This window comes from Antechinus flavipes, chromosome 1 (genome assembly GCF_016432865.1).
Source record: "Antechinus flavipes isolate AdamAnt ecotype Samford, QLD, Australia chromosome 1, AdamAnt_v2, whole genome shotgun sequence".
NCBI lineage: Eukaryota > Metazoa > Chordata > Mammalia > Dasyuromorphia > Dasyuridae > Antechinus > Antechinus flavipes.
In genome coordinates, this window is record NC_067398.1 from 292,853,566 (window position 1) to 292,880,075 (window position 26,510).

At 34.6% G+C, this 26,510-nt stretch overlaps 1 protein-coding gene across 1 annotated transcript in view; it reads right to left on the minus strand.

Annotated features, from left to right (window-relative positions):
• The window catches only part of SVEP1 (sushi, von Willebrand factor type A, EGF and pentraxin domain containing 1), a 362,611-nt gene that overhangs the window by 23,003 nt on the left and 313,098 nt on the right, over positions 1 to 26,510 (minus strand). The window contains exons 42-44 of the mRNA XM_051962558.1: positions 25,169 to 25,342; positions 14,136 to 14,312; positions 5,504 to 5,674 (exon numbers count right to left, since the gene is read on the minus strand). Coding sequence (XP_051818518.1) covers positions 5,504 to 5,674; positions 14,136 to 14,312; positions 25,169 to 25,342 — 522 coding nt within the window. The remainder of the gene's footprint in view (positions 1 to 5,503; positions 5,675 to 14,135; positions 14,313 to 25,168; positions 25,343 to 26,510) is intronic.

Sequence of the window (26,510 nt, forward strand, 5' to 3'; positions counted from 1 at the left end):
AGCCTCCTAGCAAAAAGCTGACTTCTCAGTGCCAATAAATTTCTTTTTGCCAGTCTAATTTTTTGGGTTTGTGAATTCTTTCACATTGGACCTGTACTGAGCAGAAGGGGTTCCCACAACTCTGCACTGCCACTAACTTCATTAAGTTCATTTAAGTCTTTTCAAGCTTTTCTGAAATCAGTCTGCTCGCCATTTCTTATAGAACAATGATCTTGTATATTATATTTGTATACTATAATTTATTCAGCCATTCTGCAACTGGTAGGTATCTATTCAATTTCCATTTCCTTGCCACTACAAAAAGATCTCCTGTGAACAAGATATCCCCTTTTCTAAGAAGCTTCCCCTAATTTTTCTGACCTTCAAGAATCTCTGACTCTTTAAATGCCTTCAGAACTTAGTGTTGTTCATTGTTTTGGTCATGGCCAACTCTTTATGATCCCACTTGTGGTTTCCTTGGCAAAGATATTGGAGTGGTTTGCCATTTGTTTCTCCAACACATTTTTTCTTTCTTTCACAAGGCAATCAGGATTAAGTGACTTGCCCAGGGTCACACAGCTGGTAAATGCCAAGCATCTAAGATGGGATTTGAACTCAGGTTCTCCTGGCTCTAGAGGGGTTGTGCCACAGTTCTCTTTTATTATCCTGACTCAGTTTCCCTAAATTGTTCTGCCTCAGTTTCCCTGAATTGTTCTGCCTCAGTTCCTAATTGTTTTGGTCAATCCTACAACACCATCCCTCTCTAATCTCTATTAGGTTAATATCTAATCCTAATGATGATGATCCAGATAAGGAGAAAGACCTTCTATTTTAGGCATCATCAGAATGTTGGGTGCCTTTCCCCATTCTGTAATCCCAATTTATCAAATGTCCTCTATGCCTCCCCCCATCCTGTCAGAACCAGATTAATAGTCCCGTGTTCCCACTCTCAGCACTCTGACTCTGCCCCTGCCTCCATCTACCCCTGAAGCTGAGCTACATGTGTGTATGTGTGTGTATGTATGTATGTATGTATATGTATATATATATATATATATATATACATACATAGAACTCAGAGAACTCACATTGTTGGCTGGATTCTTGGAGATGACAGTCTCATTCATCCCTGGGACCAAACCATAGATCCATTTGGTCCCAGTAAATCTCTCCCTTTGAAATAAAATATTAAAAATTCTCTAATCTCTATCTTGCCTCAGTTTTTCCAGCATTACAGAGGCAGTGTTCTATCCATTGTGCCCAAAACTAAGCTCCAGCTTACTTTGCAGATGAGGAAAGTGAGGTAAACATGTTTAAAAGACTGCCCATGGTCACATAGCAAGTAAGTGTGTAAGGGCAGATGAAAGCTAACATTTATATAATGCTTACTATGTGCCAGACACTGTGCTAAGTATTTTACAATTATTATTTCATTTAATGCTCACAAAACTCTAGGAGGTAGATGCTATGATTATCTCCATTTTAAAAATGAGAAAACTGAGGAAGACTGTTTAGATGACTTGCCCAGGATTATGCATCTAGTAAGTGTCTGAGACCAAACTGAATTCATGTCATTGTGCCATCTAACTGCCCCTAAATAGATAAACATCTTTTATTGACCTAAATTAAAATGCTACTAGGCAATACAATATACTTTCTAGGTAGCTATTAAGAAAAGGGAGAAATCACAGAAAGGGGAGTTATGTTTGAAAGCATAGAAAAATCAACTAGTCTTTATGAATTTATTTCCCTTCAGAACCCACAGACATTTTATAACTTCTCTTTTCATATTCCAAGAATTCAGAAAACCATGCTTTATAAAGTGAAGTTTTCTTTATTTCACAAACTTTCTTGTATTCTAGATTGGTGTCATAACTCCTTTCTCAGTGGGTAAATATGGAAGAGAGCCAAGGACAGAAAAAAAAAAAAAAACATAATTTGTAATAAAGAAAGCCTTCACACATATTTTGTTTCATTAAAAAAAAATTTTATCCAGTGTTTTTAAGCTACATCCTATCTTCCTCTAGCAATATAATAGAATATACATGGATTTATAGATTATAGAAAACCAAAAAACTTAGGTGCTAATGAATCCTAAGTGAGCCCAATTCCATCAGCCTGGGTGCAGGGAAAAAACAATCCAAGATCTAGGTATTGCTATGCATGTGTGTGAAAGGAAGAAAAAACATGGAGTTTATTGCATATTTCACATGGTTCTGTTGCAAACCAGAAACAATTCCTTCTTGGAGGTGAACACATTCTACTTTATCACAGACATCGAAATAAGAATATTATGCCTTTTTCATTATACTTCTCTTACATAAAATCATGGCCTGAATATTTGTTCTAGTATATATCAATAGGCAAAATTTGTAGAATGAAACAGTCAATCCCCAGGAATGACCAGAACTTAAGCAATCTATGTTCTTTTCCTGGGCATCAGTTTCTGGTTTAGCCAATGTTTCCTATTGTAAGCTCGAAATATTCAATGTCAGCTTGGAAACTTGCTAATCTTTAAAGCACAAATTTCTTTCCAAATTGAAAAACACTAAGCTTTGGTGCCTGTTTTGATTCTTTTGAATACACAGTTGTGGAGAATCAAAAACACCAGTTCAATTTCATTAGCTTTTCCTCCCCACACCTCCCTTCTGTGTCTCTTTCTTTTCCTTCCTGCTTCCCTCCCTCCCTCCTTCTCTGTCTCTGTCTCTATTTCTGTCCCTCTCTCTGTCTCTGTCTCTCTGTGTCTGTGTCTGTCTCTCTCTCTCTCTCTCTCTCTCTCTCTCTTTCTCTCTCTCTCTCTCTCTCTCCTTTTTCTGTGTTTCCTTCTCTCAAGAAGTCTCAGCTCCAGGTATGTTTTAAGCTTGGATTTGTTAATAGACACATTGGGTAGTCATATAGCTATTTAAATCACCATTGCCAAATACACAAATTTCACATATTAGTAACCATTACAACCTCTATATTGACTATGCATGTCACTCCATTTTATAACTATGAAATTTCCTTCCCAGAATATAGATGGCATGAAGCCAGAGACACCAAGTTGTGATTCTATGAGAAGTCAAGGGTAAGCTTTCTCTACTCTTTCTCTTCTCTATCAAGTTGTATGTATAGGCAGATGTAGGAAGGGTTCTGTTTAGCTGACTCCCTCTTTTCCTATCAGGCAGGCACAGGCACTATCTCTGATGCTGATTTTTTTTCTGTGATTAAGTCACAGTACCACTGGAGACTTGTGGTACAATAAGAATATGACCGGTACCATCAGAGACAGCAGAAACAAAAGTCTAAACAGATTCCTACTCTGCTTCTCCCTTTTGCAGATGGGTCCCCTGAAGCAGGAGTACACAAGATACAGATATTCATAGGACTTTCTTAGAAAATATCTTTCTTTTCTTCTAACATTGGACCAAAGAATGTTTAAAATATTTTATTATTTAAATATCTTCTAAATCAACTGTCTCATTCTACAGATGGGAAAACATTCTATGTTGCATTATAACAAATTAAACAGAGAAGCAGCATGGAATAGTGGAAAGGGTCCTGGTTTTGGAGTCAAGAAGATTAATGTATTAGTTATATAATCTGCAAGTTAGATCCATTGAAAATGATTATACCCTAGAATTTTGTAGTCATTTAGTATTGCTGGATTTTCACTCCAAAGAGTGCCTTGAGCTCATTGAATATGCTCTGGAATTTGGTCTGTTTTCTTTTTTTATTCAATTAAAGATTAAGCTCACTATATGTTATGGGCCAGAACTCTTGTACTTGAAACAAGGATTCTTACAAGGTGTTTAAATCAGTGGAGTTGATAAGACAATGGTGATCTAGTTTAGCATGGTGATTAATAGTTCTCTAGTTTAGTACATGTACTTAGTACTTAATATAGTTCCACAAGATTCACACCTATGATATAAATAACATAGAGCATATAAAGCTGGGACAAACTCAACCACAGTCAGAACCAGAGAAGACAGAGGGGTGGAGGTGGGAGCTCAAGCTCTCAGAGCCAAGGAGAGATAGATTCACTCCATCTTACACCACCGTGGTGGCTGGCCTGTCCTCTTGCTCCCCTCACTGAGACCAATGCCCCATCTGAAGGGTCTCAAGAAAGCTAACCTGGCCCCAGGCAAGGAGACAGTAAAGAATTTGGACTTTAACACCTGGTTATTCTCATAGTGATTAACTTGCTAAAAGGAAGGCTGGTCCAGAGACCTACAGAAAACTAACAAGAACACTACATCTATATACCTACAGAACCTGTGTTCAGTTGATGCAATGGTAGAGCAGCTTAACAAGATATCTACACAACTGCTTACCATAGTCTGCAATATAGGTATTCTTCATTCAGTTTTTTTTTTTTCCCATATAGATTATCAGGCTTAATTCTTCTTCTTCTTCTTCCTTTTTTATTATAGCTTTTTATTTACAAGATATATACATGGGTTTCATCCATTTCAGCACTGACAATTGCAAAACCTTTTGTTCCAATTTTCCCCCTCCTTCCCTCCTCTCCCTCCCCTTCCCCCAGATGGTAGGTTGACCAATACATGTTAAATATGTTAAAGTATAAATTAAATAAAATATATGTATACATATCTATACAGTTATTTTGCTGTACAAAAAGAATCAGACTTTGAAATAATGTACAATTAGGCTGTGAAGGAAATAAAAAATGCAGGCAGACAAAAATAAAGGGATTGGGAATTCTATGTAATGGTCATAGTCATCTCCCAGAATTCTTTCACTGGGTATAGCTGGTTCAATTCATTACTGATCTATTGGAAGTGATTTGTTTCATCTCATTGTTGAAGAGGGTCACGTCCATCAAAATTGATCATCATGAAGTATTGTTGATCTCCTGTATATAAGTATATACATGATCTCCTGGTCATCAGGCTTAGTTCTTTAGATTAAGTATTAATTTCTTTAAGATTGTTATATTTTGAGGTTCAACTATTCAATGAATAATAGTATGTCAAGAAATAAGGAATATTTATTCATATTGTGATTCATAAATCCCAACTCCTTCCCCTTATAGGAAATTTCAAAACAAATTTCTAAAATATATTTCTTTAAATCTTAATATCTGAAATGTATTTTTAAAAAATCTTACAGTAATTTCCACAACAGCTGTATATGTTAGAAATTAATAACTTTTTATCTTAGAAACTTTAGCTTTTTCAAGCCTCAAGTCAGATACTACATTCTCTGGGAAGCCTTACCAGCCAGACCTCTCCAATCATGAATGTTCTCTGCTTCTTCTACTTAACTTGTTGTTTCCATAACTATGTATTTGTTGTATTGCCACTAAAATATAGGCACCCTGAGGGAAGGGATTGTTTCATTCTAATTGTTATATGCCCACCACAAATTAGTATTGAACATGATAGATACTCAATAACATATTTATTGAAATAAATCACTAAATTAAACAAGTTCTAATCTTAAGCTATCTCTTGATTTTTTTAAATGTAGATTTCCTGAGATATTCACACCAAAAAGAATTTATCGAATCTACCCATACCTCTGCAAGTAGGAGGTGATGTCCAGGTTCCATTTCCCAAGCAAACACTTCTAAGAGAGCCTTCTAGCATATATCCACTATAACAGGAGTAGGTTATCAGGTCTCCATATTGGTAATGGATACCACGAATAATTGCATTTTCAACATGAGCTGGAGGTCCACAAGAGATCTCTAAATTAAACAAAAGAGACAGTTATAGGTATGTCCACTACAAGGCTAACTGATAAGTTATTTGCACTGTCCACAGAATGTTTTGAACTTGTGTTACTATTTTGCAAAATGACATGTTAAAATAATATCTATACGATTTTTGACAAAATAAGGTTTAAAGAGTCAGATATCACCCAAAGGTTGGAGGTTAGCTTTATAAACCTATAAAAAAAAGTCTTTAAGAAATTAAGAATTATTATTTATATTCCACTACCAGGACTGGTTAGAAGAACTCCATGGGGTTTGGATTGTACAATTATACCTTTGGAACACTATGTGCCAAGCAGCATAACCATGATAAATATTCATAATCAATCCCTCTTCAACATGTAGTATCTATCATAGGATGGTGTAGCTTAACATTACACATAGGGTTATGTGAGTGAGAGTGAATAATGAGGAGAAATTTTAAACATATTTTACAAATGAATATATCTTAAGACCATAAAATTTTACTTTAGGGGTGGTTCTGGTAAATATTTAGCAATTGTATTTTGGAAAAAAATATATGTTTGGCATTTTAAAGTTTAATCTGTATTATCATCATTTTCTCCAAAATTTTCTTCAGTGTAAACACTCAACCAAACAGTAAATCAAGCCATGAATTGCAGCATTTTCTAATCCTGTTTACATCAAAATAAACAAATCAATCAATAAATGCTCACAATAAAAATTTAACAATCTGCTCTAGTAAGTTGGCAGAAATCAACTGCAGCATACTACTGACTACAAATCATGGAATATAGTCTGTAAAGAATTTAAAATATCACTCAGCAGGTAGTGGAAAGGTACACTGCAGTACTGAAGAGGCTGCAATACAATACAAAAATAATTATGAAGAGTCATAGGATAAGATGTTAATCATGAAAAAATAATCTTTGAAAAAAAATGGATGATCGCTTTAGAGGGAACATTCTGTCAACTTGATTGATATTCCTACTTAAACTTTTGTATATCTATTTGAGAAGTTGGAGGTTGTGTTTTCCATAAAATAAATTAGCAGCACTTCTGGTGAATTTACAGGTGAAATTTCAATAATAGAACCTTGCTGCCCCATGTTTCTATCACCCATTTACCACTTTAAATCACATCACACTAAAGCTATTTGCAGCTACCTTATCTTACTTGCTAGAACTAAGCTCCTTCTTTGGCCACTGTATCTGTCAATGTCTTTCACACAATAGATACTTATATAATTGGGAGTTGGAAAGGATTTTAGAAATTATCTGGTCCAGTTCCATTTTTTCAAGAGATTAAGAAACTCTGGTTTTCTCTTATGTTCTTTGTTATATATTTTTTAAAAACAATAACCAGAGACTCTTTCCTTCAGTTTTTCCTGCTTTTCTTTTTCCCTTCCTCTCTTCTTCTTTTCTTCCAATTGATAGCCCTACTTCAAATTTTTTAAAAAAGGAAAATCTTCTAGCAAATATGTCTAATCAAACAAAAAACCACCCTCATTTTTGGGTGCATTTTGTAATTTTATTCTCTTTAATCTTTGAATCTGGCACAGAATATTAGAATTGGAAAGTCCTTAGAGACTGGCTAATTTAATTATTCTTAATTTGTGGGTTGTGGACTCCTCTGAGGCAATGAAATAATAACACTACATGGCATTCATAAATCAATAAACAAATATGGGTTTGATAGATTAAAAATCTTCTGTAGGATTTTGTTGTTCTTGTATTTTCTCAATTAATTGATATTAATCATCATGTGAATATCCTTAAAAAAATTTTTTTTATAGCTTTTTATTTACAAGATATATTCATGGGTAATTTTTCAGCATTGACAATTGTAAAACCTTTTGTTCCAACTTTTCTTCTCCTTCCTCCCACTCCTTCCCCCAGATGGCAGGTTGACCGATACATGTTAAATATGTTGAAGTATAAGTTAAATTCAATATGTGTATACATGTCCAAACAGTTATTTTGCTGCATAAGAAGAATCAACGTTTGAAATAGTGTACAATTAGCCTGTGAAGGAAATCAAAATTGCAGGCAGACAAAAATAGAGGGATATGTAGTGGTTCATAGTCATTTCCCAGAGTTTTTTGCTGGGTGTAGTTGATTCAATTCATTACTGCTGTATTGGAACTGATTTGGTTCATCTCATTGTTGAAGAGGGCCACATCCATCATAATTGATCATCATATAGTATTGTTATTGAAATACATAATGATGTCCTGGTCCTGCTCATTTCACTCAGCATCAGTTCATGTAAGTCTCTCCAGGCCTTTCTGAAATCATCCTGCTGGTCATTTCTTACAGAAAAATAATATTCCATAATATTCATATACCACAATTTACTCAGCCATTCTCCAATTGATAGGCATCCATTCAATTTCCAGTTTCTAGCCACTACAAAGAGTGGCTACAAGTGCCACAAACATTTTGGCACATACAAATCCCTTTCCCTTCTTTAGTATCTCTTTGGGCTATAAGCCCAGTAGTAACATCGTTGGATCAAAGGCTATGTACAATTTGATAACATTTTGAGTATAGTTCCAAATTGCTTTTCAGAATGGTTGGATCCATTCACAACTCCATCAACAATGTATCAGTATTCCAGTTTTTTCACATCCCCTCCAACATTTGTCATTATCTTTTCTTGTCATCTTAGCCAATCTGAGAGGTATGTAGTGATATATGAGAGTTGTCTTAATTTGCATTTCTCCAATCAATAATGATTTGGAACACATTTTCTTATGAGTAGAAATAGTTTCAATTTCATCATCTGAAAATTGTCTGTTCATATCCTTTGACCATTTATCAATTAGAGAATGGCTTGATTTCTTATAAATTGAGTCAAATCTCTATATATTTTGGAAATGAGGCTTTTATCAGAACCTTTGACTGTAAAAATGTTTTCCCAGTTTATTGCTTCCCTTCTAATTTTGTCTGCATTAGTTTTGTTTGTACAAAAACTTTTCAATTTGATATAATCAAAATTTTCTATTTTGTGATCAATAATGATCTCTAGTTCTTCTTTGGTTATAAATTCCTTCCTCTTCCACAAGTCTGAGAGCTAAAATATCCTATGTTTTTCTAATTAATTTATAATCTCATTCTTTATGCCTAGGTCATGAACCCATTTTGACCTTCTCTTGGTTAAGTGTGGGTCAGTGCCTAGTTTCTGCCATACTAATTTCCAATTTTCCCAGCAATTTTTGTCAAACAATGAGTTCTTATCCCAAAAGCTGGGGTCTTTGGGTTTGTCAAACACTAGATTATTAAAGTTATTATCTATTTTGTTCTTTGAATCTAACCTATTCCACTGATCAAGTAGTCTATTTCTTAGCCAATACCAAATGGTTTTGGTAATTGCTGCTTTATAATATAATTTTAGATCTGGTACAGCTAGGCCACCTTCATTTGATTTTTTGTTTTCATTAATTCCCTTGAAATTCTTGCCCTTTTGTTTATCCAAATGAACTTTGTTGTTATTTTATCTAGGTCATTAAAATAGTTTCTTGGGAGTCTGATTGGTATAGCACTAAATAAATAGATTAGTTTAGGGAGTATTGTCATCTTTATTATATTCACTCAGCCTATCTGAGAGCTTAATATTTTTCCAGTTGTTTAGGTCTGACTTTATTTATGTGGAAAGCATTTTGTAGTTTTGCTCATATAGTTCCTGACTTTCCCTTGGCAGGTAGATTCCCAAATATTGTATGCTATCGACAGTTATTTTAAATGGAATTTCTCTTTGTATCTCTTGCTGTTGGATTTTGTTAGTGATATATAAAAATGCTTATGATTTATGTGGATTTATTTTGTATCCTGCAACTTTACTAAAGTTGTAAATTAATTCTAATAGCTTTTTAGTAGAATCTTTGGGGTTCTCTAAGTATACCATCATATCATCTGAAAAGAGTGATAATTTGGTTTCCTCATTGCCTACTCTAATTCCTTTAATCTCTTTCTCAACTCTTATTGCCGAAGCTAGCATTTCTAATATACTATTGAATAGTAATGATGATAGTGGGCAGCTTTGTTTCACTCCTGATATTATTGGGAATGGTTGCAGTTTATCCCCATTACATATGATGCTTATTGATGGTTTTAAATAGATGCTACTGATTATTTTAAGGAAAAGTCCATTTATTTCTATACTCTCAAGTATTTTTAATAGGATGTTGGATTTTATCAAATGCTTTTTCTGCATCTATTGAGATTATCATATGGTTTTTTGTTAATTTGATTATTAATATGGTCAAGTATGCTAATAGTTTTCCTAATATTGAACTAGCCCTGCATTCCTGGTATAAATCCTACTTGATCATGGTGTATTATCCTGGGGATGATTTTCTGTAGTCTTTTTGCTAGTATTTTATTTAAGAAAGATTTATTCATTAGGGAGATTGGTCTATATTTTTTTTCCTCTGTTTTCAACCTACCTGGTTTAGTTATCAGCACCATGTATATGTTATAAAAGGAATTTGGTAGGACTCCTTCCTTTCCTATTTTTTCAAATAGTTTACATAGCATTGGAGTTAATTGTTCTTTAAATGTTTCACATGTAGAATTCACATGTAAATCCATCTGGTCCTGGGGATTTTTTTCTTAGGGAGTTGATTAATAGCTTGTTCTATTTCTTTTTCTGAATTGGGACTATTTAAGCAATTTACTTCCTCCTCTGTTATTCTGGGAAGCCTATATTTTTGAAGGTACTCATCCATTTCACTTAGGTTATCAAATTTATTAGCATAAGTTTGGGCAAAGTAACTTCTTATTATTTCTCTAATTTCCTATTGGTGGAAAGTTCCCCCTTTTCATTTTTAAAGCTAACAATTTGATTTTCCTCTTTCCTTTTTCTAATCAGATTTACCATTGGTTTATCTATTTTATTGGTTTTTTCATAAAACCAACTCTTAGTTTTATTTATTAATTCAATAGACTTTCAATATTATTAATTTTTCCTTTAATTTTAGAATTTCAAGTTTAGTATTTGATTGGGGGTTTTTAATTTGTTTTTTTTTTTCCTAGCTTTTTAAGTTGCAAGCCCAATTCATTGATCATCTCTTTCTCTATTTTATTCAAGTAAACCTCTAAAGATATAAAATTTCCCCTTATTACTGGTTTGGCTGCATTCCACATATTTTGATATGATGTCTTATCATTGTCATTATCTTAAGTGAAATTATTAATTCTGTCTATAATTTGCTGTTTCACACAATCATTCTTTAAGATGAGATTATTTAGTTTCCAATTACTTTTTGGTCTATTTATCCCTAACTTTTTGTTGAATGTAGTTTTTATTGCATTGTGATCTGAAAAGAAAGCATTTACTATTTCTGCCTTCCCGCATTTAATTTTGAGGTCTTTATGTCTTAACATATGGTCAATTTTTGTATAGGTTCCATGAACTGCTGAGAAGAAAGTGTACTCCTTTCTGTCACCATTCAATTTTCTCCAAAGATCTATCATACCCAATTTTTCTAATATTCTATTTACCTCTTTAATTTCTTTCTTATTTGTTTTGTGGTTTGATTTATCTAATTCTGAGAGTGCAAGTTTGAGATCTCCCATGATTATAGTTTTACTGTCTATTTCTTCTTGCAACTCTCTTAACTTCTCCTTTAGGAAGTTAGATGCTATACCACTTGGTGCATATATGTTTAGTATTGATATTGCTTCATTGTCTATGCTATCCTTTAGCAAGACATAGTTTCCTTCCTTACCTCTTTTAATTAGATCATTTTTGCTTTTGTTTGATCTGAGATAAGGATGGCTACCTCTGCTTTTTTGACCTGAAGCATAATAGATTCTGCTCCAGCCTTTTACCTTTACTCTGTATGTGTCTCCCTGCTTTAAATGTGTTTCCTGTAAACAACATATTGTAGGTTCTGACTTTTGATCCAGTCTGCTATCCGCCTCCGCTTTATGGGAGAGTTCATCCCATTCACATTTACGGTTAAAATGATTAATTCTGTATTTCCTGCCATCTTATTATCCCCAAATTATGCTTTTCTTTTTCTTGTTCCCCCTTACTCCCTTTCCCAGTATTAAACTTATGGGCCCCACTTGCATTATGCAGCTCTCCCTCCTTAGGATCCCTCTCTCCTCCTTTTGAATCCCTTCCCCTTTCTTGTACCCTTCCCTTATTACTCTTTCCCTTTTCCCTTTTCCTCTCCCACTTTTTAATGAGGTGAGAGAAGATTCTCTGTAAAACAAATATGTCAATTATTTTCTCTTTGAGGCAACTCTGATGAGAGTAAGATTCATACAATGTTTCTCTCCCTCTTTAAGTTCCCCCAGATATGATAGGTTTCCTTTGCCTCTTTGTAGGATATAGTTTCCCTCTTTTTATCTCCTCTTTTCTCTTTTTCTGACACTATCCTCTTTCCATTTCTACTCCCCCCCCCTTTTTTTTTTGTTATATCAGTAAAATCAAATTTTACATGTGGTCTTTATGTATGTCCACAACAGAAATACACTTCTCAAGAGTTCCTTTTAACTTTTTCTGCTTCTCTTGTGTCCTATGGTTGGAGATCAAATTTTTTGTTTAGATCTGGTTTTTTCCTTAGAAACAAATGGAATTCATCTGTTTCATTAAATGTCCATCTTCTTCCATGGAAGAAAATGCTCAGCTTAGCTGGGTTGTTTATTCTTGGCTGCATTCCAAGTTCCTTTGCCTTTTGGAATATCAGATTCCAGGCCCTTCGATCCTTTAATGTAGAAGCAGCTAGATCCCGAGTGATCCTTCTTGTCGCTCCTGGTATTTGAATTTTTTTTTTTTTTGGCTGCTTGTAATATTTTTTCTTTAGTCTGGTAATTCTGAAATTTAGCCACAATATTCCTTGGAGTTTTTATTTTAGGGTATTTTTCAGAAGGTATTTGATGATTTCTTTCAATGACTATTTTACCTTCTGATTCTATTACATCTGGGCAGTTCTCTTTGATGATTTCCTATAAAATAGTATTTAAACTCTGTTTTTCATTATAATTTTTGGGAAATCCAATAATCCTCAGATTATTTCTCCTAGATCTATTTTCCAGGTCTGTTGTTTTTCCAAGTAGATATTTAATGTGTTTTGTTTTAATTTCTCTGCCAGTTTACTGCTTTGTAATCAAGGCAGAGCAGTCAGCCTATGGCAGAGTCATCTCTATAACTTTTCTAAGAACAGAGGCCACCCCTGCCTCTGGTCTGCTCTAAATCTTAGCCTCTGGTTCTATCCCTGCTTGCGCTGATCTGCTCCAGCTGCTCAGGACAAACCTTTCCTGGCAATCTTCCAGATTATCTTCAGCTGGTGAGTTGTTATGCTTCTAATCTTCATGAATTTTATGTGTCAAGTGCTATTTTTGAGGCTGAATTTAATAACTGGTTGTGAAGGTATAAGAGGAGCTTAGAAAGTAGCATGTGCCTTCTCTACCATCTTGGCTCCACCCTATCATCATGTGAATATCCTTAAACTTTTTTTAGATGATATAATTATTGTTGTGCCACAGTTCCCTTTTATTGTCCTACCTCACTTTCCCTATTTTCCTGCCTCAGTTTCCCTGAATTATTCTGCCTCAGTTCCCAATTATTCTGTTTAATCCTGAAGCACCATTTCTCCCTCCTAATCACATGATCCAGATAAGGAGAAAGACCTTCTATCTTAGACATCATCAGAATGTCCAGTACCTCTCCCCATTCTGTAATCCCAATTTATCAGAATGTCCCATGCTTCCCCCGACCCTGTCAGAACGGGATTGATAGTCCCGTTCCCGCTCTCAGTGCTCTGACTCTGCCCCTGCCTCGGTCTACTCCTGTAGCTGAGCCACCTGCATATATATGTCATTGAGAACTCACATTGATTGCTGGATTCTTGGAGAAGATAATCTCATTCAGCTCTGGGACCAAACCATGGATTCATTTGGTTCCAGTAAATCTCTCCCCTTCAAATCAAATATTAAATACTCTTTAATCTCTATCTTGCCTCAGTTTCTCTGGCATTACATAAGAACTCAAGGTGAGAAAATTCCTTCTACCAATTCAGGTTGGTACATTCAACAGTTTTGTTATCGTGAGTCTCCTTTATTCTCAAAGAGAATCAGTGATATCAGGAAGGTAAAGTCTTGACTTCAAGTGAATTGAATTTAAGTGAGGCAGAGCTGTGCAAAGTTATCAGAGTCACTCTCACCCCAAAATTATCAGGAGTCCAGTGGTAAGACAAAGGTCAGAGTTTTAGAGAATTGTTTAAAGTACTACAAAGTTAAATGATTTGCCCAAAATTCCACAGATAGATGTCAGAGATAAAACTTGAAACCATATCTTCCTGGCTTAAAGGTTCCTCTCCCTTCTCCCCCATTGCTGCTTCTCTCCTATAAAAGACAATGCTGAAACACAATGCATAGTTAGGTTATGGGATTGACAAAGTCACATAACATTGGGAATACAGATTGTGATTGATTTAATTAGATTCCATTGGTACACTTACTTTCACATTTAGCACTTGTTGGTGTCCAGGTCTCATCAGGATTACAGGTAATAACAGCTTGGCCTCGTAGCAGATAGCCTTCTCGGCACTTGATAGATACATTCTGACCAACATAAAATTCCTTCTCCGAAAGAAGAGCATTCTCCGGGATTACAAAAGGTACAGGACAGGGATTTGCTATAAAATAGGAAGAAAAAACTCATTGTATTTTTTCCCCATTAATTTCCTTTTTCCTCTTGTTCTCCTTTTCTTTCTTGGCTTTACAATGTAGTATTTCCAAGAAAAATAATTCTAATATTAAATTGGATGTGTAAGATTATTTATGTAAGTAACTCAGATAGATGCAGAAAAATCTGAATTCAAAACTACCAAACTATACAATGTCCATGAGTAAATCAAGTACCTGAAACTAGTGATAAATTGAATGGTCTTTTGAAGATCTAACATATACATCTAACATCATAGCATAGGTCTGTGGTTGGATATGACCTTAGAGGCCACCCAAGTCCAAGTTTACTGATGAGGAAACTAAGGTCCAGAGTGTTAAATGACTTGCCTAGGGTTATAGCTAAGAGGATTTGGAGGCAGGACAAGAACTCTGGTTTGCTTGCCTTTCAGTATTTCAAAACTGTTAGTTTCCACTTAAAAAAGTAATAGAAAAGGAAGCTCATAGAATCTCAGATTTAGAATTTAAGGAATCTAGAGGTCATCTAAGCTTCATATTACAGAGAAAGAGAGCCATAAAGAAGTTAAGGAACATCTTCAAGGTCACATTGGTAGTAAATAGCAGAATCAGTATTTGAACAGAAGGATTCTGACTCCAAACCCCGGACTCTATTACATTACACTGGATCCCATATAAGCATCCTTTAAAAGTTTCATTTTATATGTCATAATTTGAGAAATAATTTTATCCCTTTCTACCACTTTACAAATCACAGGATCATAGCATCTCAGAATCAGAAACAAAGATCAGGAACCATCTCACAGTTCACCTGTTCAATCCTTTTGTACAGATGAGCAAACTGAAACCCATAGAAGTAAAATCCTCTGTTATATAGTTAGCGGGAAGCTTAGTAGTGCAGTAGATAGAGCATTGAATCTGAAGTTAGGAAAACTCCTCTTCATGAGTGCAAATATGGCCTGAGACTCTTATTAGTTTTGTGATCCTAGGCAAGTCACTTATTCCTGTTTGCCCCAGTTTCCTCATATGTAAATTGATCTGGAGAAGGAAATGGCAAGTAACTCAAGTATTTTTACAAAGGACATCCCAAATGGGATCATGAAGAGTCAGATACAACTGAAAAAATGACTCAAAGCTAGTTAGTGGCAGAATCAAGACAAAATTCCACATTTCCCTAGAAGTCTTCTTTCCATTACTTTATACCAAAGTTGTGGAGGGATTATTTACGTGTGTGTGTGTGTGTGTGTGTGTGTGTGTGTGTGTGTGTTTTCAGAGGTAGTAATGTGGGGTAGTAAGTACTAAATAATAATATCAGATATCGTAAATATGATGAGTCAGAGCTACTTATATTTTCCTTTTTATTACAGTCTTGAATACAAATGCAGCATGTAAAGTTTATAAGACATTTTGTACATCTCAGTAATAAAAAATAAATGAATATAATCCACATATATTTATGATGCTGAGGGACAATATAGGAGATATTATAGAGAGGGATTTCTTATAGCATATTATGAAATATGAAGAGATTGGCGAAGAGCATAAATTGAGATACCAGTTCCAACTTGAAGTTATTTAATGAAAATGTTCTTGCATTACTAAGAGTGTCCTTCTGAGATAACTGTGAGAAAATGATGATCAATTAAGTGTCTGTGACACTAAGATGAAATTGAACAGAGAAGAAGGTGATGTCTATAATAACCATAAGAAACGTAGAGAAAGCTACCAAAGGAGAGAGATTTATTTATTCTTCTTTTGGGGTAAAACTCTGGCCTACCTTTACCAATAGTCCCCAAATCTATGACCTGGTTCTATTTCAAAAGTTTAGTTGTAAATTAGGACTGGTTCTATTTTCACTCCCTTTCCTATCGCTATCTACTGGAGAACTATCTACTACGCTATCTACTTTTTGCCCCAAAAGAAACCATGAAAGTGTGTCCCCATAAGAGGTTACCCATTTCTAAACTGGATTTTTTCTTTCCTCTTATATAACATGTATTTCTGGTTCACAGTGAGATAGCAAATTTTTCGTATAGTTTCTCAATAATCACTTTTAGGGACACATTCATGGAGTAATGGTGGCTTGCTGTAAATGGTTTAGAAATGAGAAGTAAAGTGATCTCAAATTAGTCATATACATATTACAACCTATACTGAATTCTAGAAGCTTACTTTTTTGTAGGAACCTGAAGTTCTGTGATCTGAATGTTTTATAGCTCAAACACAGTAAGTTTTCTCAATAACCAATTTTTTTTATAACCATACAATATTTATTATTTAAGTGTTCTTTAAAATGTTTTTAACAATTTAAAACTTTTTTTATAAATCTTTTTTATTTTCAAAACACTTACATTAAAAACTATTAATAGTTTTTAACATTCACGTTTGCAAAACCTATAATCAAGAGAACATTGTACATGGCAACAACAAAATTATATTATGATCAATTCTGATGGGTATGGCTCTTTCAGCAGCAAAGTTATTGAAGCCAGTTTCAATGGTCTTGTGATGGAGAAAGCCATCTGCACCCAGAGACAGGACTGTGGGGACTGTTTCTCAATAATCATAATCTGAATTTTATTTACAGATGAATAGTAGGACCTCTTTTATGCACACTTTAGACTTTAATGTAGATCCCTATCTACACAATCAGGAACTCATTTGTAGATATTGTGTGGTCAATGATTGAATAGCATTTATTTATGGTACCCAAGATGATCCTAGATGAATAAAGTTATGATTTCATATAGTATCTCTTGAAAAGTAAAATGGTTATGAAATGAAATCTCTGGAATGTCACCTATTTAAATGTGTAAAAACTTTACATAAAAGGACAAAAATATAATTCGACTATTTCCTATGTAACATATCTCTGAGTCTAAATATTTTCATTATTAGGTATCAAAATTGGTAACTAAAAATTAAAATATATAGCAAGTAGGATCATGAGAGGGAAGCATGAAATCATGTGTGAATATTCTAATTTTCACAGACCTATTTCCCATAGCTCTTGGTTAGCAAAAAATAATGTATTTTAGTCAACTAGTTAATACCTTCTTTTTACATGTGATAAAATGATCTCGTATAAAACCAGTTCAGTGGGTAGAAGCAGTCAACAGTGATATTTGCATTTTTTAACACCTTCTGGGGGAACAACACTTCTATTCCCTAATGTCCTGTATTGAAAACAAGATAGACACATGGTGTAAGCAAATTTGGGATGTTTCCTGGTAGGTTATGGGTAAGCATAGGATCCCTGTGATATAATTCTCAGAACAATTATTTGCATACATTCTTTGCCCTGTACTTCAAATCCCAGTGGCTACAGGTTTAGAAGTCTTCATCAACTGAATTATAAGGAGGAGGAAAATAAGCTGATAAACACACAAATCATTCCTATCTAAATATAACCAGATATTTTGAATAAAGTGATGAGCAGTCCCTTTAAAGCCTAAGTATCTGTTTCTAGGTTAAGTTAAGAGAATTGACTTATATAAAGGTATCCACTCAATTCAAGGCTGGAACTGACTACTGTTAAGGATTCCAAAAGCAGAAAAGATGTTTGTTAAAAATAGGAGGAAAATAAGTCACACCAAACTTTCAAATTAATTAAGGAACACAGTATTTATCGGGAAGTAAGGACTTCATTAACATTAACATATACCAAACAATATTTGGTATATGGCCATATACACCAAACATAATTAATGCCACTACTAACAAGCAGTAGCAGATAGGATAAACCTACAAGACAACTAATCCACTAATCAACAAAAGCAGAGATTAACTCAAAAATACTGAGACCAAAAGACATAACACTTCTCACCTCCTTTCAAGGAGTAGGAGGAGATATTTGCTTAAAAAAAAAAAAAAAAAAAAGCTCAAACTTAATATTCCAGACTCCTGAGAAATATCTCAGAAGGGTTCAAAGTCAGAGTGCAAGGCAAAGTTTCAGGGGATAAAGTATTCCACAGATTTTTTTTTTTAAATCCCAAACACTTTGATTATTTTTTTAATTGAATATAATTGCTCTTTGCTGGATTACTCTATAACAGGTTTTAGATATGACTAATATAGAAAACCAAAAATGAAAAAAAATTATTTTCTATGTAAGGTACTTTGGAAATGTATTCATATGAATTGATAACACCAACCTGGTGTTATTGTGTTCTAAATTTTTTCTTATCTTGTGAAATTTGGAAAAGTAACTTTTATTTCAGTTTGGATGCTGTTAGATAAGTTAGTTGTTAAAAAATGTGGTCAAAATGTTTGAAAATTTATAGATTTAATTGGGTATATCTAGTTTTTAAAAATATTAACTTATTGTTTTAAAAACATATATATAGCAAAGATCTCTTAAGTTATCCTTATCTATGAAGTTCCTTGAGACTTTTTACTTGAACAAGGTCATAAATCTGATCAATTCTACTGATAACATTCTAAAAATAAGTACTGAAGTATGAGAAATTGGGAACAGCCAAAGTGGGCAAATTTACTAGTTTGCTTATAGTAGAGAGTGATTTTTATCTGATGGATTATTTGGTTATCACTTATGGAAATTATGAAAACCCCTAATAAATAATTTGTATTGAAGTTACATCCCTGAACAAACTTAGTAATAACAGACCTTAGATTTAAAGATTTCCATCTTGCCTTACCTACGAACAGGCAATAAAGATTAAAGGTTTATCAACATTTTTCCCTAGGGTTTGGCATCAACTATTATGAGTTCACTGTTTGGGTGAAACTTCAGGATGTAATTATTGTTAAGTTATAAATAAAGAGTGAATAAGAGGTTAATCATTAATCATTGTTAACTGTTGTTGCAATATGAGAAAAAGAATAATTGCCATTGTCTAAGTTTTTATGACTTCATTTGGAGTTTTCTTGGCAAAGATAGTAGAATCCTCTACTATTTCCTTTTCCATTTCATTTAAAGGTGAAGAAATTAAGGGAGACATGGTTAAGTGACTCTCAAGGTCACATAACTAGGGACACAACTAGTCAGTAACTGACCTCAGATTTGAACTTGGAAAGATTTCTTTTTTATTCCAGGCCCAATTCATTCACTGTGCCACCTGTTCTTAAGCTGTGGTTAGTACACTTTTGCTGATTGAAGTTAAGTCTCTAGGGGCTATAATTCAGGGTGTGTGGGATGGTCCTAGGAATAAGATAGTTGTGATGGTATTTATTGTAATGGGCTGAGGCTTGAGTTGATGCACTGAGGTCCCAAGCACATGAGGCAAAGTAGTAATTGGACCATACTCTATTAATATATAAGCTTGGAGAAAGAATGGCCCCCACCCACTCTTTGTGCAAATCCTGATGTGTTGTATAGGAAATGACGATTTTGGTGGGTGGAGGCAGGGGAGTGGAAAGGGAAGGGGAGAAGAGACTTTTGGGATTGCCATTGCCATGGTTGGCTCAGCTCGCGTCTCTCTCTCTTAGCTGGCTTCCTGTCGCAGCTGCCTATATTTGCTATCGCAATCTTTATTCACCTCTTCACTTCAATAAATATTGAAGATTTTTCCCTTAACCTGAATTCCTGACTCCGGCTGATTTTAAATACGCAGTCATTACAATTTATAGCAATGATATTTGCGTATTCTGCTAGGAAAAATATAGCAAATGGGCCAGCAGCGTATTCTACATTGAAGCCTGCTATTAATTCGGATTCTCCTTTGGTTAGGTCAAATGGTGCTCGGTTTGTTTCTACTAGTGTAGAAATATACCATATTATTGCAAGTGGTCATGTTGTGATGATGAGTCATCAGTTTTCTTGAGTGATTGAAAGTGTTTTTAAGGTAAAGAAGCCATTAATCAGTATGATTGAGAGGAGAATAATAGGTAGTGATACTTCCTATGAAATTGTTTGTGCAACTGCTCGTTAGGCTCCGATTAGGGCATATTTTGAGTTGGATGCTCATCCAGATCATAAAACTGAATATACTGATAGTCCAGATAGTGAAAGAATGAAAATAAGTCCTAGCTTGAGGTCTAGGAGTGTGTTGGGCATGGGTAGAGGTATTCAAATTTTGAGGGCAATGGAGGGTACTAGAATAGGGGCGAGGATAAATATTGAAATGGAAGAGGTTAGTGGACGAAGGGGTTCTTTGGTAAATACTTTTACTGCATCTGCAAATGGTTGTAAATTATTCTAAATTTTGGATTCAGGAATGAGCGTCTGAGTTGTTATGAGGCCAACAATCCAACATTGAAGGGAAACGCTTTGTGCTGCCCAAAGGGAGTACAATTTGAGAACCGTTATGGGTAGATGGGTAGATGTCTGTCCTTTGGGAAAGTTAAAGAGAAGACCTTAGTTTAGGCTAAGGTAAGAACTTCCTGATTCAGTTTCCCATTGTAACATTTCCTTTCCCATCTAATTAATTCTGAGTCTAGTTTCCAATATCTTGTGAATAAATGTGGAACTTTATTGTGTGACTGGTTGTTAACTATGACTTTTCAGGCATCAAATTGCCAAGGGAGTTTTCCCCTTTTAGGATTTTTATAATTTCATTTTATATCCTTGAAAGGATAGTCTTGATCTAATATTAACAAGATCCCTCCTTTTCCTTTTGTAGCAAATTTTTATAATCAGGGCAGGTGAGTTGTTTCAATATTAAATTCATTAATTAATAGATTAGCTCTGAGTAATTATAATATACTTTTTATATGTATATATATATATATATATGTATTAGAGAGAGAGAGAGACAGAAAGATAACTATGAAAGCTCTTACTCTTTTAAATCTGATTTTGTAGCCAATTCCATATTCTATATAATTAGCTGAATGAGTTCTTAGCTTGGCCATCCCCTTCCTATTAGTTATAAATTCACATATGAAATTAGTATCTTGAGATAGCTCATTCTTTCAGAGTGATATGGGGACAATATTTTCAAAACAGGGTAATGAAGCAAAGATATAAAAGTTTTCTAATTAGAAATTTTGAGAAATCAACAAAGATCAGACTGTCTTCTTTAAGAAACACACACCTATTTTGAGACGTGTGTGTGTTTGTGTGTGTGTGTGTGAGAGAGAGAGATTTATGATTTTTTATGTTTCATGATTGGTTTCCAAATGCTTCTAACATACAGGCTTTGAGTATGTTTTAGTAACAAGTTCTTAAAAGTGGATCAAAGATTTGATATGAAAGATTGCATTAATAAATATAAAGAAAATAAAATTATTTTCCTATTTTGAAGTCTCTGATAATTTCGAGAGTTCATTTTCAATCAAAGGCTCATTTTCCAAGTTAAGCTTTCCTGGATTTTGTATTTTTTAAAGATTCTTCTTTTCACCTGTTGATGGTGGAGGAGACCCTTTCAGATTTGTACTGAGAATGAATTTATTCCAGAATATTCAAGGGAAGATATTTCTAGGGACTAGACAATTATCAGGGGTATTTGAAACTCAAGATAAGTTGTTCTGATTAAATGGATATTGGGAGTGTGTGTGTGTGGGGGGGGAGGTTACAAGGACACTTGAGGTTATTTTATGTAAATTTGCTGAGTTTTCTTGGTAACTCTCTCCTTTCAATTTAGTCTAGATGAGCCCTCAAAATAGTTCAATCTGCAGCTTGACTTAATTTACCTACAGAATCTATTTAACAAGATTTGTTACCTTAGGGAATACTCTTAGTGCCTCTTTCTCCACTGTTTAGTGCCCCTTAAGGCAGACTGTCACTCTTTAAAAATCTCTAATTGAGAATCCTAGTTTCAAAGAAGAAAATGTTACATTAAAAACCAGCATTAGTGATTCCATTCTGCTTTTAGTCAGCAGAATGTTTTGTATGTAAAGTGAAGTTTTGAATGAGATGAGGTGAGATCTTTCAAGACAGTTGTGAAAATCGAGTAAGGCTTCATCTATTTCAAAGTTTGAATAGTCCTGAAGGATTTTAATCATTAAGTCAAGGGCATACTTAAGCCCCCTCCCTGCTATCCTCCTAAGGGCATACTTAAGTCCCCTTGTTATTCTCCTGTAACATCAGTGTCTTTCTGTTTAGGTCAAATATGGACAACTTTGTACTTATTGGTCAAGTTCAATTTCTTGGCTAGTTCCTGCCTTGAGAATGTAAGATCCTCAGCCAATAAGGATGAGGGTCAGTGTTGGGAAGGGGTATTTGCATTAGGGATTAAAAGCGTTGACCCTGCCCCCTAAGGTGCTTCCTCCATCGATTGTCTCTTCAATGGGTGGGAAGCAGGATTCTCGCAAGAACTTATAATAAACTTTGCTTTGCTTGTAGAGATCTCTCCAGCTTTTTTTATTAAAATGGTGACCCCTCACCATTTCTGACCCACACGGTTTCAATTCCATGTGAGTCACTTGATTTAGGAGGTTTCACAAGAGCAATCCTCCCCCTCACTGTGACATAACTTAAAAAATATTACAAAATACCCTTTTCCTTCTCACCTCAGTTTTTCCCAATCTTCTTCCATTGATGAGAAGCTGGCTGTCTCAACCCCCATATTCTTGTGTTTCCCTTTTTTGACTCCCTCCAAATTTTGTATTAACCAAGCTTTTCTGTCCTTGGCTACTGAGATTTGTTTTGCAACTGAATGCATTGCCAAGTAAATCACTGCTTGGATATAATTACTTGGTTTCTTAATTTCTTAATTCCTGTAACATTGGAATTTTGCTGTCCTGGCATAGACTTTTCTTCCTACCTTGTGTTCCCATTAACTATTCAAAGCTTCTAGTGGTGATCCAGTGGCCTAGTAAGAGGCTCATCCAGGAGGGGATGACAAGGTTGAGAGAAAAATAGAAGCAGGAGGAAGCAGGCAGGAGTGAGAGAAGGGTATTGTGAATAAAGGGAGAAAGAAGCTAGTTCAACCAAACTAAGATATTTGTAAATCTTGGGCAAAGTTAAAAAAATGGGTCCCTTATATATTGTGAATTTACTAAAAAGCTTTGAATCTTTACTATAATACATATAACTTAATTTATCACAAAATAAATGTTCCTTCCTTTAGTTCTCTTTCCTTCTCCTTGCAATGTCTGATTGCAGTTGATTTAAGGAGGACTAGGAGCAGGAAGAAGCCATTTCCTTTTTCTTCTCTTCTGGGACTTTCTAAATTGGTCATGGGTGTATCTTGGATCTTAGTCTCAGAAATTGTCTGCTTTTATTATTCCATTGTTAATTGTTCTAATGACTTGACAGAGTCTCTTCTTTCTTTTGTAACTATGGTATTGGTTTATATATTCATTGTTAAATCTTCTGACAAAGATTGAGATTTTATTGAAGAGCTAGAGTACTATGTTTAGTTGTGGACACCACAACTGGGACAGCTATCATTAAGTATTTGAAGGATTCTTATCTAAAAGAGAGATAAGATTTGTTCTGTTTGGTTCCAGATGGTAGAAACTGGAAAAATGCATGAAAGTACAAAGAGGGCAAAATTAGAGTTGATGTAAGGAAAAAAATTTCTAAGAATTAGAGTCATCCAATGCAATGGGTTGTTTTGGGAAACAGTGGGTTCCCCTTCCTTCATTCCCCTTCCAAGAAAGGACTAAATTACCACTTGTCAAGGGTTATAAAAAGCATTATTCTTTGGGTATTGTTGGACTTTAAAAAAAAAAAAAAAAAAAAAGAGAAGCAGCAGCATTTAAGTACCAGGTGCTATATCAGGTATTTCAACAAAAAATAATTTTATTTGATTCTCACAGCTGATGAGGTCTAGATAAGAGGTACTTAAATGAAATTAGGGTTTAATTGAGGTGTAGTAGCAGGTTCGGGGTACAGGGAGTCAAACAGAGCATCTCTGCAACCCCTTTGGATTCAGCGACCGAGTTAAATGAGGTCTAGAGGTGGACCAAGAGTTCCCTATAAAAGAATTTATAGGCCCCAAAAGCTAGATTGATAAAAGAGGTTTATTATGGGGTTTGGAAGTAAGGTTACAGGTAAGGAAATAGGTGAAGGTAAAGAGATAAGAAGGGCATTGGAAACAGGATTTCAGTGGACAGAGGGTCGTGGCATGCCAGTCATAAGGCTGGCATGTTTGGAACCTTTGCAAAGAGAGGATTCCAGCTTAACTTTTATAATGAGAGATTTAGCTAAAGGGGCTTGTGGGTGGAGTCCCAAGTTGGCTCAGATCTGGGTGGAGCTGGGACAGGCTCTGATCTTCTATTGGAATTCAAAGGGACCAGGATTTATGAATCAAAAGATCCTGAACTGATAATGCATAAACTAGGAGGGGTTGGAAATCAGAAAGAAAGGAATAAATCAATTCTTAAAGGGACCACACCTGTATCAACAACTCTGTGAGATGCAATACTCTTAGTTGCCACAAACTTGCTAGTCACTGATTCCTACTGAAATTCTGTGAGTGAAATGACCCTACTTAGAAAGTTACCAATAGTTCAACCAAACTACAAATTACATGTAAAATCTTGTTTCATTCTAAAGGATATACTATCTGCTTAATATTGTATATACGAATGTATTTGAAGTTGTAATACAAGATTTAAAATATTTTTCTTTCTTCAGTGTTATGACATTCTTCAAGTGAAGTACAGAAGTTTAAGTACCTCCGTAAATTCATTAAATGACAGATAATAACCCCTCTGCCTCTGTTTACAGTGTCCTAAGAGAAATGGATATAGTGATTACCCAGTTAATCTTATCACTTCAGATATCTAATCTTGATAATTCAGGTTTCCCAGTGTTTTAAAAAATCTGAATTAAATGATTTGGAGGTATGTATTAATCCCATTAACAGATGAATATAATTTCTTCTACTGGTGAGTCCATTTCTCCTTTAATTTATTAACAGAGATTTGGGATTAGGATGAAGATATTCATATGGAATTTCCAAATTGAATAAAGTTGAATAAAAACACCATCACTCACCTTTACAGAAAGGTGTTGGGTGGCTCCAACTTCCATTTTCAGTGCATTCTGCAACTGTCTCTCCTTCTAGATTATATCCTTTATTGCAGGAGTATATCACTCTTGGACCAGCTGTATTATTTTCATATTCAACTCTCCCATTCTTAAACTGGATGGGGGTTTCACACTTGATTTCTAGAGGGAAAGAAAATAAGTCTGTGTCAATATTCTCTTGTTCAATTTAACTCACAATCACCATTTGCTTTTCAACTACAATTTCAGAAAAAACTTGCACTACTTATTAATGGAAAATATTCATCAATGAGAATTTAATTATAATTGCATTTACATGAAATTTTGTGGATTCTCTAAAGATAGCATTTTCTCATTAGATTAATGAGTTTGAGTACCATGATTTCAGAAAAATAAGTTTTGCAAAATCATCATATCATATGTCCAGATTTTTTTTTTTCCCTTTTGGATAGGTATAGGGAAGGTTTAGGTATTGTTATAGGGAACTCTTAGTTTGGAAACTGCCTCCAAAAAATTCAGTTTCTTTGGCTAAGCTGTAATTATTACAAATTTGCCTGGGAGCACTTAGAGGGTAAATAATAATTCTACTAGAAGGTGAAGGAAGTAGGATTTGAGATTAGGCCTCCTTAGACTTAAAGGCTGGTCCACTTCTGATTTTAATCAGAAAAAAATGTACTCTTCCTCTTTCTCAATCCATTCTCTCCCCATCTCTTCCATTCTCCTCAAAGGAAAAAAAATGTATATGTATAATACACACACACACACACACACACAGATACTTCAAAATGTATTTTTAATAATGAAAGAGGATGCACAGAATTCAGAGAAAGATAAAGAGAAAAATCAAAGAACAACCACAAAGATGATTTAAAGATTAGAAGATAGGCATATAAGGAAAATTCAAATTTATTAGACAATTAACTCTGGAGAAGCAAAAACCAAAGGTGCATGTAATGATCTTCAGTAGTATTCAGGGCTTTATCTTTACTGGGCATAGAAGAAAGTAGAAAATCATCTTAATTAATATTTAGGGCTAATATCAGGAAGAACTTGGGTAGCTAGTTGATGTAGTGGATAGACTGCTGGGCCTAGAGTCAGGAAGACTCATCTTCCCAATTTCAAATCTGGCCTCAAATATTTACTAGCTGTACGACCCTGGGGAAATAATTTAATTGTCTCCATTTGTTCATCTGCAAAATGAGCTGGAAAAAGAAATAGCAAACCATTCTAATATCTTTGCCAAGAAAATCCCAAATAGGGTCATGGAAAGTTGGAAACGAGGGGAAAAAAACAGACCAAGAGGAAGAATTTCTTCATTGGTGGCTTAAAT